Source organism: Alternaria dauci, chromosome 5 (assembly GCF_042100115.1).
Source record: "Alternaria dauci strain A2016 chromosome 5, whole genome shotgun sequence".
Lineage (NCBI taxonomy): Eukaryota > Fungi > Ascomycota > Dothideomycetes > Pleosporales > Pleosporaceae > Alternaria > Alternaria dauci.
The window spans coordinates 769,690-787,776 of NC_091276.1; the positions used below are offsets into that span (position 1 = coordinate 769,690).

General features: G+C 51.9%; 5 protein-coding genes across 5 annotated transcripts; 4 read left to right on the plus strand and 1 right to left on the minus strand.

Moving 5' to 3' along the window:
* Positions 1-507: 507 nt before the first annotated feature.
* On the plus strand, positions 508-2,684 carry ACET3X_005780 (uncharacterized protein; the record flags this gene model as incomplete). Its single annotated transcript, XM_069451920.1, has 4 exons — positions 508-565; positions 618-1,563; positions 1,620-2,275; positions 2,629-2,684. 4 exons carry the CDS (start codon positions 508-510, stop codon positions 2,682-2,684), a joined length of 1,716 nt encoding a protein of 571 aa, XP_069306140.1.
* A 755-nt stretch (positions 2,685-3,439) lies between these two features.
* On the plus strand, positions 3,440-4,905 carry ACET3X_005781 (uncharacterized protein; the record flags this gene model as incomplete). Its single annotated transcript, XM_069451921.1, has 4 exons — positions 3,440-3,488; positions 3,544-4,045; positions 4,099-4,658; positions 4,709-4,905. 4 exons carry the CDS (start codon positions 3,440-3,442, stop codon positions 4,903-4,905), a joined length of 1,308 nt encoding a protein of 435 aa, XP_069306141.1.
* A 167-nt stretch (positions 4,906-5,072) lies between these two features.
* Positions 5,073-5,926, minus strand: ACET3X_005782 (uncharacterized protein; the record flags this gene model as incomplete). Its single annotated transcript, XM_069451922.1, has 3 exons — positions 5,073-5,144; positions 5,207-5,523; positions 5,575-5,926. 3 exons carry the CDS (start codon positions 5,924-5,926, stop codon positions 5,073-5,075), a joined length of 741 nt encoding a protein of 246 aa, XP_069306142.1.
* Positions 5,927-9,223: 3,297 nt separating this feature from the next.
* Positions 9,224-11,381, plus strand: ACET3X_005783 (uncharacterized protein; the record flags this gene model as incomplete). The annotated part of the gene is made up of 2 exons (XM_069451923.1): positions 9,224-10,153; positions 10,209-11,381. The coding sequence occupies 2 exons, from the start codon at positions 9,224-9,226 to the stop codon at positions 11,379-11,381; spliced, it is 2,103 nt and encodes a 700-aa protein (XP_069306143.1).
* A 2,459-nt stretch (positions 11,382-13,840) lies between these two features.
* ACET3X_005784 (uncharacterized protein) lies at positions 13,841-17,441 on the plus strand (the record flags this gene model as incomplete). Its single annotated transcript, XM_069451924.1, has 5 exons — positions 13,841-13,921; positions 13,968-14,030; positions 14,083-15,249; positions 15,302-16,519; positions 16,572-17,441. 5 exons carry the CDS (start codon positions 13,841-13,843, stop codon positions 17,439-17,441), a joined length of 3,399 nt encoding a protein of 1,132 aa, XP_069306144.1.
* Positions 17,442-18,087: the final 646 nt, after the last annotated feature.

An 18,087-nucleotide genomic window follows, 5' to 3' on the forward strand; every position in this document is an offset into this window, starting at 1 on the left:
GCCATGTTGTTGGCTGACAGAATGCCACGAGTTGTGAGGGCTGGTGCTTTCAAGAAGCTAATACAACCCGAAATGGCCCGATAGTCTTTGAGATATCAGACATATCACATCAATCGATTCCAGAGACATGGTCGCCCTTTGCATCACGTGGAGGCACATGTGAATGGCAGCCTAGCCCCTGGACGAATCCGGTCAAAACTCGTGGCGCCTGACGTCTCGCGAGTGATCAACACCAGCCTGACCCTCTAGAACTCTGGAAAGGTCCGCATCTCAGATCTAGGGGCTACAGACGATCGTTGGAGGAAGAGCCCGGGCAATGCGCTTACTCGTCGCCGCGTTTTCTGTTTCACATTCGAGCGAGAACACAAACCTTCAGAAGTCGCCTGGGGATTCCGGCTTGTGATCTGCTCGTATCGCATAAGATCTTCTCCATTCACTCTAGGACGAGGTCGCGTATTTCCAAATTCGTCAGTCATATTCACACATTGCGTAGTGTGAGCAGAACAAATGTCGCTTCTCACTGCGCCACGAACTGGACGCTGGATAGATGAGAGTAACCATCATCGTAGGTTGTAACCAAAGCCTTGCAGGTCAAACTACCCTAAGACTTCGTATAGACGTCCAGTGGTTACAAAGCGACAACCAAGCCCAATGGCTCAAAGTCGCTGTGGCCATCTGCCTTACGCTCAGCACACCCTACATATTCCGAATAGTCGTTAGCAGTTTCCTGGGCTTTGCAAGATGTATCTCGTCAGGGAGACAGACGTCAGATCCGCCTCGAGACGAGGAGATACCGCCTTCAACAACTACAAGACTCGTGAACGAAGCGAAAACCGGACGGCAGATGCTACGACGCGTCTATGACGCTTTCCGCCAGAAGGAGTCGAAACTTGAGATTCGACACCAGTTCTTCTATTTCTTCGTTCTCAGCACTCTGTGCTTCGCTTTCTTCTCTCAGATTATCGCAAGCTCCATCCTCACAGATAAAATGACGACAAACCGCGTAGGCCTCCTAGCATCGGAAACTTGTGGTCTCTATGAGTATGACAACGAAAAATGGGGTGAGGAGCAAGCCTCTCGTGTCGATAGCCTAATGGTAAAGCGAGAAAACCGAGCAGCCATCTACGCTCAAGAGTGCTACGACTGGGGCAATGACAAAAAAGGCAAGGCTATGACATGCGACTTCTTCTATAACTCAACTTTACAGTACACTGTCACTCCGTCGTCATGTCCGTTTGACAACAATGAAATATGTCGCGCCGGCGCATTACCCGGTGGAGCAGTCACATTCGATACGGGCTACTTGGACTCCAGTCTCCTAGGCATCAACGCCAACCCCACTTACAACTTTCGACGGACAACAACGTGCGCTCCATTGAGTGACCAGCCGCCCTATGTACAACATTTCTACAATAGCCCAGTCGACCGTGGATATCTGTACCAATACGGTAAGCTGTACAATGTCGACGACAGGTGTGAGGGAACGCCAGAGTTGTTGACGGACTATACGATGCGGATCGTGGGCCATCCTTTCGAATGGCTGGCGCCAGTGTATCGCTTAAAGTAAGTTCTGAAGGTTCCAGTGATACGGCCTTCTACTGACTTTCACTTGTTTATAGCACATTCGCTACATCTTTGGGTACACCTGGTTGCGACTTCTATCAGCCTCATAGGAACCTCAAAGCACCCGGACTTGATACCCAAACAAGGACCAAGACCCTCACGATCGTCTTCATCACAGCTCTACACATCGTTTATACACAAAAGAGCATCGACCCTATTTTCCCCGCCGACGACACATACAAGTTCCAAGATGGTACCGTGGAGTACTACAAGAACTCGAGCCCGAAATCGCGGGCATTCGCATGCATAGACGAAACCCAGTTTTGCGATCCAACAAACACATACTGCTGGCATGAATATGTGAAGATACCAGATCAGGTATCACACATTGCCAAAGATCCAGCGTACTGGTTCATGGTGAATGCACTCAAGAAATCCAACACGTACGATTCTATCAAGCTGCGACTTGGGAGCAGTCTCCTAGCACAGCAGCGTGTTGGCGAAGCCAGATCACAGGCTCTGGCTAACAACCACTGGGAGCTCGAAGCGGAACATATGTTCAAGACATCTCTGGCAAGAGCTCAGTTCGACGCATGGAGTCTAGCGAGTGGGGAAGACCACGATCAAGACACTTACAAGAACACCGTTGATGAATTCGCGGAGGACATGTGTGGTCTCTTCAAGTTTCGTGCCGCGGGACATGTCAACATACGTATGTGGCCATTTTGGTTATTGTGCTCTGTATTACCAGTCACGTTCCTTTTGAGTGTCGAGCTCAAAACTTACGGGCAGATATGGCATAGCGCTATGCAATCAGCAAGAGAGTTACTCCCGAAGAAGAGCAATGGCTCAACAAATGATTCTGCGACAGACGCGCTTGCTGCAAACGGTGACATCAACGACGACCCATTCGTTGTGGGATCAACATCATCAACTCGTCGAAGCTCAGAAACATCGGCCGCTCCTGCCGTCATATCGGCGGAGCAGAATGACTTACAGAGTGCAAGCTCATCTACCGATGATTCGGCAATACCCACAGATGCCGCAAACGACAAACCAACACAGGAGTTGATGCCATCTACCAGCACGACAACACCACTTGTTGCTCCTTCAAAGCATAAGGCGCACGATTATGGGACGTCCAGCGCTGCATATAGTATGCGCGGTAGTCGAAGCTCTATACATACCAGTCGAACAGTCTCTACACTCAACCCATTGGCTCGGCCTTTCGCAAATGTCGGAGAGGGCAGTCAACCAAGCGAGCGAAACGATCAGGAATGGTCGCCGTTACTCATACACGGCCCTATTCTTATTGTCGCACTCGTTATGCAAGCTCTTAGGAAGAAGAGGACAGAGGAAACTCAATAACAATGTATCCTATCAGTTCATTATCCACTATGAAATGTGTGGAGTAGGATTCTCGACTATGTTCCGTAATCAACGCGTCTCTAGATTTTCATAGTAGCTAGCATTGTGCAAACTAGTCTGTGTAAACATGTATACATGCCAGACTATGCGGCGTCTTCGACTACCTAATTCGGTAAAGCTTGCGAACCCCGCGTTGGTCGCGCGACAATGAAAAAGAATAAAAGGGAGAATGCAGCCTCGCAAGCACATTCGCGTCCTCGTTAACAGGGCCGCTTAGGCAGATTTGGCGGTACATCAGGCCGCCTGCTGCGCCATTCTCAAGGTCTACGCCATCCGGCTTAGTGTCTAGGGAATTCGGAAACACAACATTTCCGAACGCGTGGCCGTGAAGTGCGGTCCTCAAGAGATATATCTCTGAAATTCCTTAGCCTTGATTGAATCAAATAGTTCATCTCGTTTGACATTATCCGCTTCGTGATCTGGCCCTTTGTGATAAGAGTTGTACAATATGACTGCATTGAACACGATCGTAGCAGACGAGGATAGTAGTGTGGCTAGTAAGTCACATACAGCTTGGAAGCTCGGCTTGAGATACTGACCTTCGCAACCCAGGCGACGATACTCCTCCATCTTCAGTGCACGTTGATCAAGACGCGGAGAATGCCGACCTGTACACGATGGATCCCCCAGAGTACACTCATTTGGCAACAAGTGGAGAAATATCAGTAAACGCAGAAGCCACGCGAAATGAGAAAACACGAGTCTTGGTTCAGTCACCGGCGTACGATGCGGGCCCAGACCAATCTTTGCAGCTGCAGGTCTCGGACCGTCATAGCGAGGAACAAAGTCTGCTTAGGGAATACGAGCATCAAATGCAACAGGATGTCAGCGACCAAGGCAACCCATCGCGAACGCGACCAAGAACTGGACCAGTTCTAACACACTATCTTACAGAACCTGTTGCAACAGCCAGCCTCGCTAGCGTACGAGCGTGCAGCATTCTCAATGACAGACCCGCAGTATGGCTCGTGAAGAGAAAGAGCATGGCTCTATCACCACTCGCAGCAGCGGTGCTTACTAAGGAAGGACTCGTCCAAGCAAAAGACTTGCAGCTGTAAGCAAACCCTGTACACACTAGAGACTTGCGGGAGCTGACATCACCTGCAGCATCTCCCAATACGCAGACATGAAGCGAGACCCCACCGACCCCGTATCCGCCCTGTTCTTGACTACATACGATGTCGTGAGCGGTGTGATGCTCGGCCTTGCAGCCGGCCCTATCGAATTGAGTAAACAAACCACACCAATGCTCATGCAGCACGAAGCGAGACGGAAAGAGAAGCGAGACGGGGATGCAGAGCCATCCGGCGCTGAAGATACGAAAGAGCCGAGCCACGTGGCACGCCAAGTAGCTCTTGGTACCGCCAAAGGATTTGGGCGCATCGTTACGACTAGTCTAAAGAGCCCTGCAGTGATTATGCATGGAATTACGCGAGGCTTCCATAATCTTCCCAAGGCATATGGCGAAGAGGTACGACAGTATGAGAACGTGACTGGATTGAGAAGTGGGCTGGTGGTCAGCATGAAGAGCTTTGGATACGGGCTCGGTGATGGCCTAAGGGATCTCATGGTGAAGCCTATTGATGGCGCCGAGAAGAACGGTGTATTAGGTTTCGCCGCTGGCTGTGCGACAGGCATTGCGAATGCGGCCTTCAAACCAGCTGCCGGTCAGTAATCTTTCAATGCATTCGAAGACGGTCAAGCTGATAAGATATAGGCGCATGTGGACTTATTGGATACTCATCGGTTGGCGTCTACAAGTCAATCCGCAACATTGGTTCGGTAAAAGAGGATGACCCAGTGGAATTGGTGCGTAGTATAGGCGAGGTTGAGTACCGCCAGGCAAGTGACGCAGATAAACTGTATATCGTGCGTGCTTGGTGTCAGACGCAGATGCGAGTGCGTATAGATTAGCCTCTTCGACGTTACTGCCCGGACACGACGATGCTGGTGGTCAAAATCTCCAAATGGTGTATTGCTTTATGAACGAAGTTTCACTCGGCACGAAGTTGCTAGGACTCCCCAAAGGAGCCAACTGGGTATACGCATGTAGCATGTCGAACACTTGGCGCTCCCGGCCTCTAGATCGGTGGAGAGGCTTCCTTTTTCAGTCCGTAGACTCTCTTTGTCAAATAATGAGAAAGCTGCCATTTCTGCCTCTTGGTTAGCGACGTCCAACGACTTCCTACCGCACGAGTGCTGGTTGTTGACATACCACAACTTCTTGTCCCTCAAAGTATTTGGCCCACCTCTCGTCCTTGCCAAGTTCGACAACCACGTCCCAGGGCCACTGCTCAGACTCCAACTCAACAAGAGTAAAGTATTGGTGCAGATCTTCCTTTTTCTTGTTCTCGAACTCCCCACCGTGCAGGGTCGTTGCATGATCGATTTTGAAGAAGCGAAACCGCAGTACGTCTGGTGAGCTAGATATCGTGGGGCCGACGACTTCCTTGTAGTACTTCAAGACCTCCTCTTCTTTATCCGCAGCCACGTTCCATTCCATCGCCGCTATGCTTGCGACATATTCGGCGTCTATCGACATTAGTCCGTCATCGCCGGCTTGATCCTGTCCCGTGATCTTACCACCACCGTCACCTGACCAATCATCCTGTTTCCAAGCCTTGATCTCTCGATATGATCGGACATCGAAACGCAGTTCCTTGAGCGAGGTTTGCAACTCGTCGATGGGTGGGTGGTATGCTATTTCATGCATGTCCTTGTAGGTCTGGTCGACAGATTTCACCTCCCACACGGTCATATAGGGCCACGGCGAATCCAACTTGCCCACGGGCTCGTCCTCCATGCCGCTCGCTGTTACCTCGCAATGTATGCCATGCAGCGCATTTGGCGAATCGATTGATGGCAGCCATTCGTTCTCGTACCATTCCTCACGTCCCTCTGGGATGCTTGCCCACAGACAGCAAAGACCGGTCATACTGTTTCGATTTTGTGACGAGTTTGTCGCGACTCTGGAAGGCTAAGAATCCGTGGTGGCCAGGGGTGTGTGATGTATAGTAATCCAGACGGTTGTGCCGAGCTGTCAGTCAATTGTGGCAGCGGGGAAAGATAGATGAACGACTCGTCTGCAACATGACGCGGCTGGGACCAAAGTTATGGCCGGACCCTGAAGCATAGCTACTGTATGATAGTAGCCCTCACGAGACGGTCCGACTGCGTTTTGCTACCACCCTGTTTCGGAGAGCAATAAAGCGGTATGTACACCGGCAGCTGGCCAATGGGAGAAAGCGCGAGCTAACATGATTGGCCATTGATACCTGGGACGCAAGGCAGGAAATTCCTTCAGGGCATGGGCTAACATGCATGTGTCGTAGACGATCGACGCTCCCCACCCCCTTGCCACGAGTGCCTCAGGTCGGAGAATTGGAAGCGCGGGTAGCGCCGGGAGGATGTAGCATGTGGTTACAATGGCTGGTCGGTTGCTGCCGATTCCGCCACGGCTGTACTTGCAGATGGGATGCGTTTCCATGTCAGGGCTCGTGAAAGTTTATGGCAGCGTATAGCGCAAAGGGATGGGCGCTAGCTAAGGGGTTCCAAGGTTGGAGTTGGGCCTCCTTGCGGCGCGCTTACCCTAGCGCCGGCAAACAGGCGGCGTTACCCTGGCTTAGTGGCCTCGATGCTGCTTCCCACCAAACACCGGCCTGTCGAACCCCAACGGGTAGCCTGAAGGCAGGTCACGATGTCTCTTTGCTCTCTCTCTGACCTTCAGAATTTTCGCGTTCGCGTTGCGGAGTGGGCCCAAGCATACGCTCCGTCCCGCTGCCACATGTTCGACATCATCCCTGCCTAGAGTGCACAGCCGTGCACGGGAGTTCGCTTAGAAGGCGCATGGTAGCGTTTAGACATCGCCGTAACCGTTGAAAGAGCCCGGAACTTGCCAGAGCAGATCGGAAAGAATGCCAAGCGAGAGACGATAGAGAGATTGATGTTCTGGGGCCCTGCCCGGAGAGTCTCTCAGCCCATCAACACAGCGAATCTGAGCCTCGAACCAGAGTGAATTACTGTCTTTCGGGTTTCTGGAAGGTATGCGTCGTGCCGGTGTACTTTCAAAGCACTATACGCCCATATCTCTGCAGCATGGCAACGCCATAAACATCTCAACGAGGCAATGTCCGCGAAGCCACCTTTTGCGGATGAACGACCGGGCCATTTCAACAAATCGCTCGTTGCTTAATCTGGCACAGTCCTCAAAAACCAAAGGGAGATGTATTTTGATCAAGATCGGAGTGGAAGTTTGGCTCGTGGCTAACCGACTCTATGGTACCGGATGAAGAGCTGCCATCTATGGAAGACAGCCCACGGAGTCACGGTCCAGAAACGAGTGCAATCAAATCGTGTCCACACGAATCGGGCCAGTATTAACGCCAACATCATCACCTTGCCTAAGTAAGAATAGACCGAGGGAGATCGCATCCCACGCCTATTTCGAATGTGCACAGAAGCACTTGTTGATTCGCTTCAAGGTCGACGAATACTACTCACAGTGTCAGAAACCGTCTTAGATGCGCGAACGGCAAGAGGATAGCGGGGTACGGTCAGTGGATCTTTGGCTTCTCGACAGTGAACAAGTCATGCTGGTAGTACATATGTATTGGAGCATGACTGGATGTAGAAATTGGGAAGGTAGATGGCCGCAATGCAGGCTTACTTTCGTTGAGACTAAGTGGAAGACTGTCGTAACCGAGAACAGGATGTTGCTGGTGCTCGCATTGGTGTTGCGGCCCACCAGGATTTGTGTTGTATTTGTCCTTTCTCTTACCCCTAAACCTTCACAACTTTGCCTTCAGCCCGAAGCTTTTCTCCACGGCCTCAACACCCTTCTTCGCAACATCCTCATCCTGACTCGGCAACCCAGTACTACACCCCACAGCCCCAACAACAACTCCATCTTTAACGATCGGAACGCCTCCCGCAATCGTCATAAATCTCCCTTGGTTGCTGTGATTGATGCCGTATGCGGGCCCTCCAGGGTACACGTTGTCTTTGTACACCGAGGTTGGCGCTCGATGACCTGCAGCTGTAAAAGCCTTGTCGATGGCGATGTTGATAGAAGTGAGCTTTGCGCCTTCCATACGTGCGAAGGCGAGCAGATGGCACGCATTGTCCATAATGGCGATGTTCATTGGTACATTGATCTCTTTTGATCGTTGCTCGGCAGCCGCAAGGGCGATGCGGGCCCCGTCGAGGGTCAGCGTTGGAATTGATTTCGTACTCATGATGGCTTTTGGTGATGGGGCTTGGATAGTGTGCTGGAAGAAATGCGTTGATGAACGCGCTGATAAGGTGTTGAAGAAGGACCTCGGATATTACAGGAGACTGGCGTGTATGACGTAGACGCGTCATGATTGGCTGGCGATGCGGGAGCCGCTTGGATCATCGTGTCCCTTTCGCGGGTCCGCTTCATCCTGCTCCATCAACTTTGAACGTGCATGCTTTCTATCGTCACACTTACGACAATATACCGGCACTTCAGCAAAAATACATGGCTGACGCGAACCTGCACAGAGGAGCTTTGGTTGAGGCGTCCAAGAATGAGAGAGATCCATGCGGCCAGCCCCAAAGAACACGGCAAATTCGAGCTCAGAATCTTGTGTGTATCTTAGTCTGGGATGTCTAACAACTTTATCCACGAGACTGCCTGTATCACTTTGTCCACTAGTCATGATGGTAGTCGTCAGTCGTCACTCACAGGTTGCTTGGCCGCCTTATTCCATCCTTTGTTCACGTCTCCAAGTTTTCAGGTTACAGTCCTCCAGTTCCTTCAATGCTTACAAACCAGCAGTATCCGTTCTTGTCATCGTATCGCCAGTTTTGGCAGCTTCCTCTCTTGTGACGGGATTGCAGTGTGATCACAGTTTGGCGGAGCTCACCGTGGACTTGGTGTCATAAACGCGAAGTCTACCGTCGAACGAGCACTACCATGGAGCGCTATCAAGCAAACATACGCCCTATTGCTAAGATGCCGCTTAATATCTCCAGATTGTCTTGTCTTTCTTTTCACTTTAGTGTTATAGATATCGGTATGGATAGTACTCACGTGCCTCTCCCACCTTCACTTACGGTTTTGCAAACCACCACGGACGAACCCCGTGCGTAGTACGCCAATCGTGACACGATTTTCCGAAACTTTCCCTTTCGACTGTCCCAACCAAACACGAGTCTCGACGTCTGCGAGCGACTTTGCGAGCTACTAATCTCTACCTAGATACACACCATGAAGGAAGAGGATATTCTTGCTCGCCATGCTCGGCCCCAGAAGTACTCGACTTGGATACCGAAGAAACGCGACTGGCGTTACGCGACCGGAGTCTTCCAACATGACGATATCGAGGGTGCGCCGAGAGATCGATCAGCGTGGGACGACATGGACTACGAGCGCCAGGTTGCAGACACACGGAAGAGTAAAGAGTGCAGTAGTGACGAGCAGAATGACGGCGACTGCACGGCGCTTAGCAAATACGTCTCGTCACCGGGTACCCTGGAGGACACGAAGGGCAAGCACTTCCTAGAATCTCCAAAGACCACCGTCAGTATCGAGCCGTTCAAGAAGAGGGCAAAGACTGCGAAGAGGAATGTATGGCAGTCGGTATCGAAGTGCCACAAGATAGGCACGTCCGAGACAGAGGGCGAGCAGCTGGCCTACGAGACCTACAGCTTGACGGTCAGATTACGCTTTTCAGGCAAACTCATTATCAAGGACGCGCTTCCGCGCATGGCGACAGCAGGCTCCGTCGGATGTCCACAGCTACCAAGCACACCTGCAAAGTTGAAAATTCATTATTCTCTATATACACCAACCACTTCTCGCACAACAAAGTCGCGTTTGCTTCAACATGCGCTGGAATCTATCGAATCCGTACACGAAACCCCTCTTTTTCAGCGGACGTGGGTCGATGAGACAAAGGATTTCAATATGCGGTCAGTCCGTGGGGTGTTGCAAAAGCCAGGATCTATAGGAAAGGATCTCGGGGCCAACTATACGTGGTATAAAGATGCCGTTCCAGTGGACGCCTTGTTTCCTCCTGGGGTACCTCTATCTGCCAAGGAGATCAACGCGTACTATCCTCATCACGTTCGATGGAAAGGCGTAATGCTCCGAATGACAAATAACGACTATCGTGGGCCAGATATCCTGGGCATGCAGGTAAGCCGGTGACTTCCCAATGATGGCGAGGTCAATCATACTAAAACCTGTCCAGGCATTCTTCCGTGGTCCTCCTACGACAAACATGTCAGGCGCGATGATGAACCAGATGCAACGTGACTCAGTCAAGAATGTAATACTAGGCTTCAAGACCGACACCGTTCAAGGAAAGCATGATGCAAATCTGTATACCGACCACCTCGAGCCGGGCAGATTTATCGCAGAGAAGCGCAACGGGTACACTCTACCCACATTTGACGACCTTCTGAATGGCCTCCATCATCTACCGTCCGGTCTGGACGCTCGCGGCCTCACAGGGTGTCTGAGCTGGTATCTTAGTTTCCGGGACTCTTTTACGCCTAAACTTGAGTTGAACGTCCTCCACACTCAAGCTCTAGTTCGTGCCCTTCGTATCCCACTAAAGCCATTCGGTCCTCAGAACCTAGACCGCAATGCACTGGAAGAGTGGAAGACATGGGGGAAATTTGAGGACCGAAAGGTGTTCTACGAGCCAGCAAAGCCTACATCAGCCAAAGTCGAAGACACGAAGCAGAAGAGGTCGCAACTACACATGAACCTGGATGACCACGAAGTCAAACTTGATGTCCAGCTGCCACTCCGTCACGTCCTTGTGTTCCCCTTTCTCGCACTACATGGTGTTGCAGGCGAGGCGCTCAAGCTTGGGATTGAGAAAGCCGAGAACCGCAAGACTGAAAGGGAGAGCGTAGAAGGACGAAGGAAGCTCAAAGCCAAGAGTACTGCCAAACTCGCTGGTGCCACTGGTTTGGGAGGGGCTGACCAAAAGACGGACACTGAACAGGCACAAAAGATGGTGGTGAAGCCTGAGATGGTCGCCAAGGCAAAGAAATGGACAAATGAATCTGATCGTGTCCCAGAACGCGCTCTTACGACCGAAGCACTACGTAACCTTGCTCCAGCACAGAAGAAACCTCCAAATGCACCGCCAGCAACTGGAGGGCCACTTGGTCGCCGTGAACCGACGGAACCACTAGCTGCACCGCCATCAGCGGAAGCTTTCGGCAGACATCTTTTCGCGCCGTCTAGATCTATGCATCCCGATAGGAGTTGGGGTGTACCGGCACCTCCTTCTGTATATGCGCCTCCTTCAGCGTATGGACGGAGGGGATATGAGCCGAGAAGGCCGACGGATCAGCGTGATGAGAAGAAGGATAGCAGCGGTGCACGATACTATCAGAGCGGTCGATAGTATGGAAGCTTTGAGTTAGTGATGCGACTTCTGGCATGGTGATCGAAATGGGACCGCACGTCGTAGACCCAGTCGATACTAGGGATGAACAAGAATACGGTCTGGAGCTTCGAATAGTGGATTCGTAACTATACCCGTAGCTTGTAAATACCAACTAGAACTCGGGATCCCCTAAAATGAGGAAATGATATACAGTGCGGTAAAGCACGAAGAAGCTTATCTGTTCCAAGTCCCACCCGCTAAAGTTGAGAATCCCCCTAAAAGGATATGCACATTTTGTTATCACCACCTTGACAGATGATAGCACTGTATACCTTTAGAGCAAATGTAATCCTGGTACAGATCGCAAAAACAAGCGCCTTTGTACAGCTCACACTTTCAACCCCGCGGATTCGGGATCGGAAGTGTCTTGCCCAGGCTGCAGCCGTGGCTGTGCTAGACGAGGCCACATCTGACGTGTATCCTTGTAAAACCCTACATGTAACTACACATGCAGACTCCGTTCGCCGAAGAGTCGAGTTGCATATCCAGATTCGCTTGTGTCGTATACCTGGTACTATTTGTGTTTGTAATTCTGCATTCTACACAGGTCATATCAATTGCGGAACGAAAAGGGCACAAAATGGAAAACGCCATGTCGCAGTCTCCGCTAGTCGGTGTGGCACTCACTGCAAACCATGCGACTGCATCTGTGCGATGGCCTGACGGAAGTTTCGAAAGCCTGGGTCGCGTGGAAGGAACGTATGAATACATTGAGATGATGCAACGTCTTTCCATGTCCTCGTCAGAGTACATGAGGTGAGCTGCTAAGCCCACACTCTTTGCGACTAGATACTGACAATCTCTCTTGTAGTTCCCCATATGGTAACATGGAAGGTCTGTGGGACGGCATCCTACGAAGAGTCTGGCGCGGCGTACGTACGACATTTGGTCTGGCAGCGTCTGCCGACCTAGCTGTGTTGGCCAGGATGCTCAGAGCAACAGCAAAGATGGCGGAGAATAAAGTCGGATACCCTATATCGGTAATCCTGAGCTTTCCTGCATTGCCTGCCTTACGCCAGGAAGACGTAGCTTCGGCCATCGAGTACGCGGGATTGCGCACACCGACATTCTGCGGAAAGCAGTTAGATGAGCTCGTTGCTGCATATGCCGGCCATGGGATGGGCCTGTCCGACAGCGAACCCGAACTCGCAAGCCATTTTAAGACGCACGAACGCCCGGGACATCATGTCGTCCTCGTGGAGTACACCGAGGTTGCTGTTCTACTTTACTGCGCAGTGGTAGAAAGGATAAGCGATATCCCCATTGTCGCAAGAGGAATTCGAACAAATTTTCAACTGGACAGCAACAGCGGAGCCTCAGTAGAAGAGGTAGGTGATTTTATCTTGGAGTACCTGCATGATATAAGTTCTACTCACACGCACTGGGGGTTGCCGGAAGAAATCAGTGTCATGATGACGGGAAGCGTGGAAAGTGTTGGCCGCGCAGGGATCCGACAGGCGATTGTAGGGGCCGTTGAAGCATTTGGATCGCGGGCCAACGTTCTGTGTTCTGATCCAGAATATGTCGCAGCAAGGGGCGCGGCTGAGATGGCATGGCAAGCAATTCCACAGATGGAGAGTTTCGAGGTGTGAAGTCCATCTCTAGCAACGGATTCGGTCTTTTCGGTGCAATGTTTTGAATCGCGATTTGCCTACGTGGCTCAAAGTAGCTAATCGCAACTTCCTTTTCATCCTTTGAGATGCATATCGTCTGTGCAACTGAGCTGTAGAGATCGTGGTGACTGGGAAGACCCTCGTAGTACATGACGCCACAAAGCAGATCACCCGAGACAGAAATCAACAGGTATGCAGGAGAATTGCCGGAATGGGCAGGTTGAGATGTGAAACTGCAAGTTTGGGCGAGATTGTGGTTCGCTTGGATGAATCAGGACCGAATGGTGTTTGTGGGACCAGAACCTGGTAGGCATGCAGGCAATGGCTGGGAACACCTGGCCAGGGGAGTTTTGGAGGGGCAATAATCAGTCTACAGGTACGGCGATGCTGGGGTCGTCGAGAGACGTGAATGTATGCGCATGAGAAGGGTAGAATGACTTCCAGTAGTGGAGAGACGCTAAGAGGTGGCAGGTAGTTGTCGACTACGGGTGTTGCAGCCGCGTTGTGCGTTTTGGAGCGTTGCCAAAGTCATCGATGCGCAAGTCACGGGCATGACTGGCACAAGGGGGGTCCAAGTTCCTCAACGATGACGATAGTGCCGAGCATGGCTCAACCTCAATTCGGACGGCACCTAGGCAGCACAGGCACCTCGCCCTCGTGGCTGCCACTCCCTACGCGCAGCAGCTGCAGCTCTCACTAGCCTGTTAATGTATATTGTTCAGTGTATCCATGTCGTTCGCCAGCACTCTACCGTGACCTTGAAGGAGCGCATCTCGACGGCCAAAACAAGATAGGAGAGGTCCGATGCCCGACCAGCAGCGCCTCTCATGGCACCAGCCCGACGTTAGCAATCTGCCCGCCGACTCGTATACCGCGCAGAAACTGGTATGCATGGCTACGGACTGTACACGTCGCAAGCTAAGACCAGCAGAAACATGCGACGCCCGAGCATCTGCATCTGACCTCGAGACGCTACTTCATCGGCCCTATCCCAGTATGCTTTCCCCATTTCCCCATTGGGGCTACCATGGCTCACATGCAAGCAGACAGCATGGCTCAACAAACATCGACGCGACTGGTACAAGCACCACCTCCGAATCAACTACTCGACGCGCGCGGCCACCTTCTCTTCCGACCCACGCGAGGCGCGTCAACGGCAGCTGAGCGGCCTCCAAGGACCCAGTGCCTCTGCCCTCTTCCAGCACAGTTTCCCCCAACCCGAAGAACTCGAAACAGAAGACGACGAGGATGGCGCGCACGACACGGAGGCTAGTGGAGCCAATGGCGCAGCACATGCGACTGCCGCGACTCCACCAGCCTTGCAGGTTCCGCGTGCTTCAGACCAAAAGAGCGATGTCGTGGAAGATGCCGAGTACGATGAGTTCGTAGACGCACCCTCGGAGCCACAAGACGACGATGCTGAACGCGAACCCCACGAGCGCACAATCCGTCGATCCAGCTCCAAGACCTTCGTCACCGCATCCTCCATACCTACAGACGGAGACGAAAATGGAGGGGAATCAGATCAGAGGCAGCCACACGAGCAACGGGAACAACAACAACAATCGCAGGCAAGTGGCTTACGTGTTCCTTCAGCCCAAGAGGGGGCAGGATCAAAGTCACTGGGCAAGCGCCCACTGTCAAATGTAGAGAGCCTCGGGAATCCTGCGTCAACTTTCGGAGCAGCTTCTGTAGATGCAAACTCCACATCTTCATTGTTGCGTAATGCTGACATGGACAAGACACCGGCCTCCGCTGATGTCGATTCGAAGCCGCCCGCGAAAGGTATACTGGAAAAAGTGAGGAGGAAATCAGGCATCATGTCTTCTTCCTCAGAACAGTCACAAGAGGTCGACCCTGCCACGGGAGAACTGACGCGCAAGAAGTCAAATCTACGAAACCTTGTAAAGTTCGACATTCCAGAAGACTCCAGACGCGCTACCCTCCATCTCAAAGCGAAGAAGGCGCAGATGACTGTTCAGCGAGCAGGAAGCAAGGTGAGACGACAGAAGATCAAAGATGGGCTGGTCGTCAAGATGGAACGCATGCTTGTGCGAGTTGACGCTGCCGCAGAGGTTCCCGAGGATTTCGACGAGAACGTCAACCAAAGGGTCGTCTCCCGCGTCAAAGACAAGTGGCGGGAGTACATGATCGTCTGTCGCCACAGCCACAGCAATGATGCCGATTTTGTACTGCAATTCTATCAGACTCGGGTGCGTCTCTCCGCCGATTCTCTTCGCACCAAGTTACTAACTTTGTTGACAGGTTATCCCTGAGATTGAGAGAGCGGGTGCAGGCAAGAAGGCTGCGTACGAGATTCCGCTGGGTAGGAAGACTTGCAAAGTCAATCTCTACTCATCATTGGACAAGTCAATGGTCGTGTCCTCGCCGGGTTCACGCGAGACTCTGATCTTTATTATGCAAGCTCGGACTGCATCTAATGCGGTAGAATGGTATACCTTCCTCCGAAATGTCCTTGGCTGGCAACGCGCTTCCGAACTTCAGATCAGCATACCGGATATGAGCTTGAGCATTCAAATATCTAATCCCTTCGAGAAGCTAGAGGCGTCCCAGAATAAAGTGCAGAACGCGGACAACATGGAAGAAGCCCTGCTCAGAACCATGCAAGAAGAGCAGGCCGTTGCGGAAGAGCTGATTAGGCGTTGCCTGGATCAGCTGCAAGATGCACCCGAGTGGGCAGATGTGCTGGCGTCATGGATGAAGGATCAGCGCATCGGCCTCGCTTGGAAGCGCTACGATCGACTGGAGTGGATACATGGAGCCAATGAGCGAAAGATGTATGGCACGATAGCTATGCTCAAGTCGCACGAACTGGAGTTGAGGCCGAAGACACACTACCCTACGACTGCAGTGACAAGGAAGAAGCACAAGACGTTGACTGAACCAGTCCCTGTAGAAGGTTTCCTCATCAGGTTGACAGGGCAGCGAGGACGGGCGCAGCGACTAGGTCTCATGTACCACAAGCAACTCTACTTTGCTAGCCACGATCAGTATCTTGTCTTCTCACGACCTACAAAGATCACACCACCTCCGCCTCCCAGACTACCTGCGACGGAAAATGCGAACGTACCGACAGCACAAGCGGTCAAGGACGCAGTGCCAGAAAGCTGGGCGGTCGATCCCTATGCTACCCAGGATGGTCAGGTCGAGTGGTTGATGGAAGGGCATTCAGGCACGACCGAGGCTAGACGATTGCATGATGAAGACGCAGCAGACGAAGCGGCTCGCAAAGAACAAAATCTGCTCAACTGCGATGGCTACATCAACCTTGCGGACGTTGTCAAAGTTCGAAAAGCGCAGCTGGGCGCTAGCCCCGCTGATCAGGACCTCGAGGAGGGTTCTGACGTGGACTTTGACGAAGAGATTGATGATTCTATGCGCAACGACGGAGCCACAAAAGATCTTGACATTGATCGTACTCTGGAGTTGGTCATGAAAAATGGCCTCATCATCCGCCTTCAGGTATGTGATCTTCCGATATGCCATCTGCTTTCTTGACTAATCGAGTATTCAGGCCGCAGACAAAGCTCGCCGGAAAGAGTGGATACAACACCTACGCGCTCTCGCCAAGTACTGGAAACATCGCACCGCCTCCGATATCGCGCTTTACAAAGCGACACGTAGTCGCAATCTCAGCGCCCTTAAGATTGACGAAGAGACAGAGGCACACGTGGGACAGTTTGCGAGGAAATGGGAGGTGACCCAGTCGTTTGCTTCTCCACAGCTCTACAACATGTGCGGCATCGCTTGCTGCCGCAGTATCCATATGAGCGGAATGTTATATCGGAAGCCGCGCATACACGCGCCCTTTACGCGATGCAGCGTTTTGCTGACCGCCGGTACCTTGCTGATCTTCCGAGACGTCTTGCGAAGCAGAGTCGGCAAACAACTGGCGCATATTCACCACGAGCGCATAGCGAATCTCGATCTCAAGGATTGCTACATCTATTCTGGTCTCCTAACGGAAAACGACCTCCTCTACCAGAACCTGACGTTTGACGCGAACAAACCAGGTCACCACGCCCTCCCACGTATCTATCTCGAAGACGGCTGGACGTCCACTGACGAGGATGTCATGACCACGTTTGTCATCTGGCATGGCAAAGCAAAGAGCTGGTTTCGCGCCGAAGAGGGAGCAGGTGGCGGCGAACAGAATCGGAAAGAAGGCAAGCGGACAAAGTTGAAGAGAGTGGCTAAGTTGGGTAGCAAAGGCCGTAGTGTGGTCTTTAGGGCTCGATCGCGTGCCGAGCGAGACCATTGGGTGCTGGCGATACAGAATGAGATTGAGAGGATACAAGGTGATAATGCCGACTTCAGACTCGAAGAGAGTGGTGAAAAGGGGATGTCGAATGGTAGTGTTTGTCGGGGTGATTCGAGTACATAATAGGAGGATAGCTTGGGCATGGTAAAGGAGCTTTGCATTGTACTTTGGCGCATCGGTCCTGGCTGGTATTCTTGGTCATTGGCAGTTGGGACTGTACACGGTGGCCTACGTTTTGAGTATATATAGTGTTGTATACTTGCTGTTCGCAGTTTACAAAGCATTTTGATTACACGCACATTCTAGTATCTGAAGCACTACAAGACAATTCTAGGTATACGTGCACGCCATAGAAAGGAAAAATCGAACGCCACTCCTGTAGTCGCCTAGGTAGAGTATTGCTCTACAAAGGAAGATAGATTACTCTCCTGTAGTTGCCTAGTAGGGTGTTTGATTTTTCCCTTCTATGGCGTGCGTGCATCAAACACAGTCTTTCCATGTGAACACAGATGTCATACAAGAAAGTTCAGGTGGAGAATCTCGCCACCCGCATCTGCTGTACCGCCCCGAAGCTAGCGCTAATCTGCAGACTTTGGCGCGAATGCTCTCACATTCACCCCCAATTTGCGGCCACGCGTTGCTCCTGCCTGATACGCTCACCCACGCTGTAGCCTTGGCGATATCAAAACGCGCTCGGCCCACCCCCCGCCCGAACAAACGGCCGCTGCTATTCGATAAATACGCCCAGATTCTGTTCTCATCTTCTCTT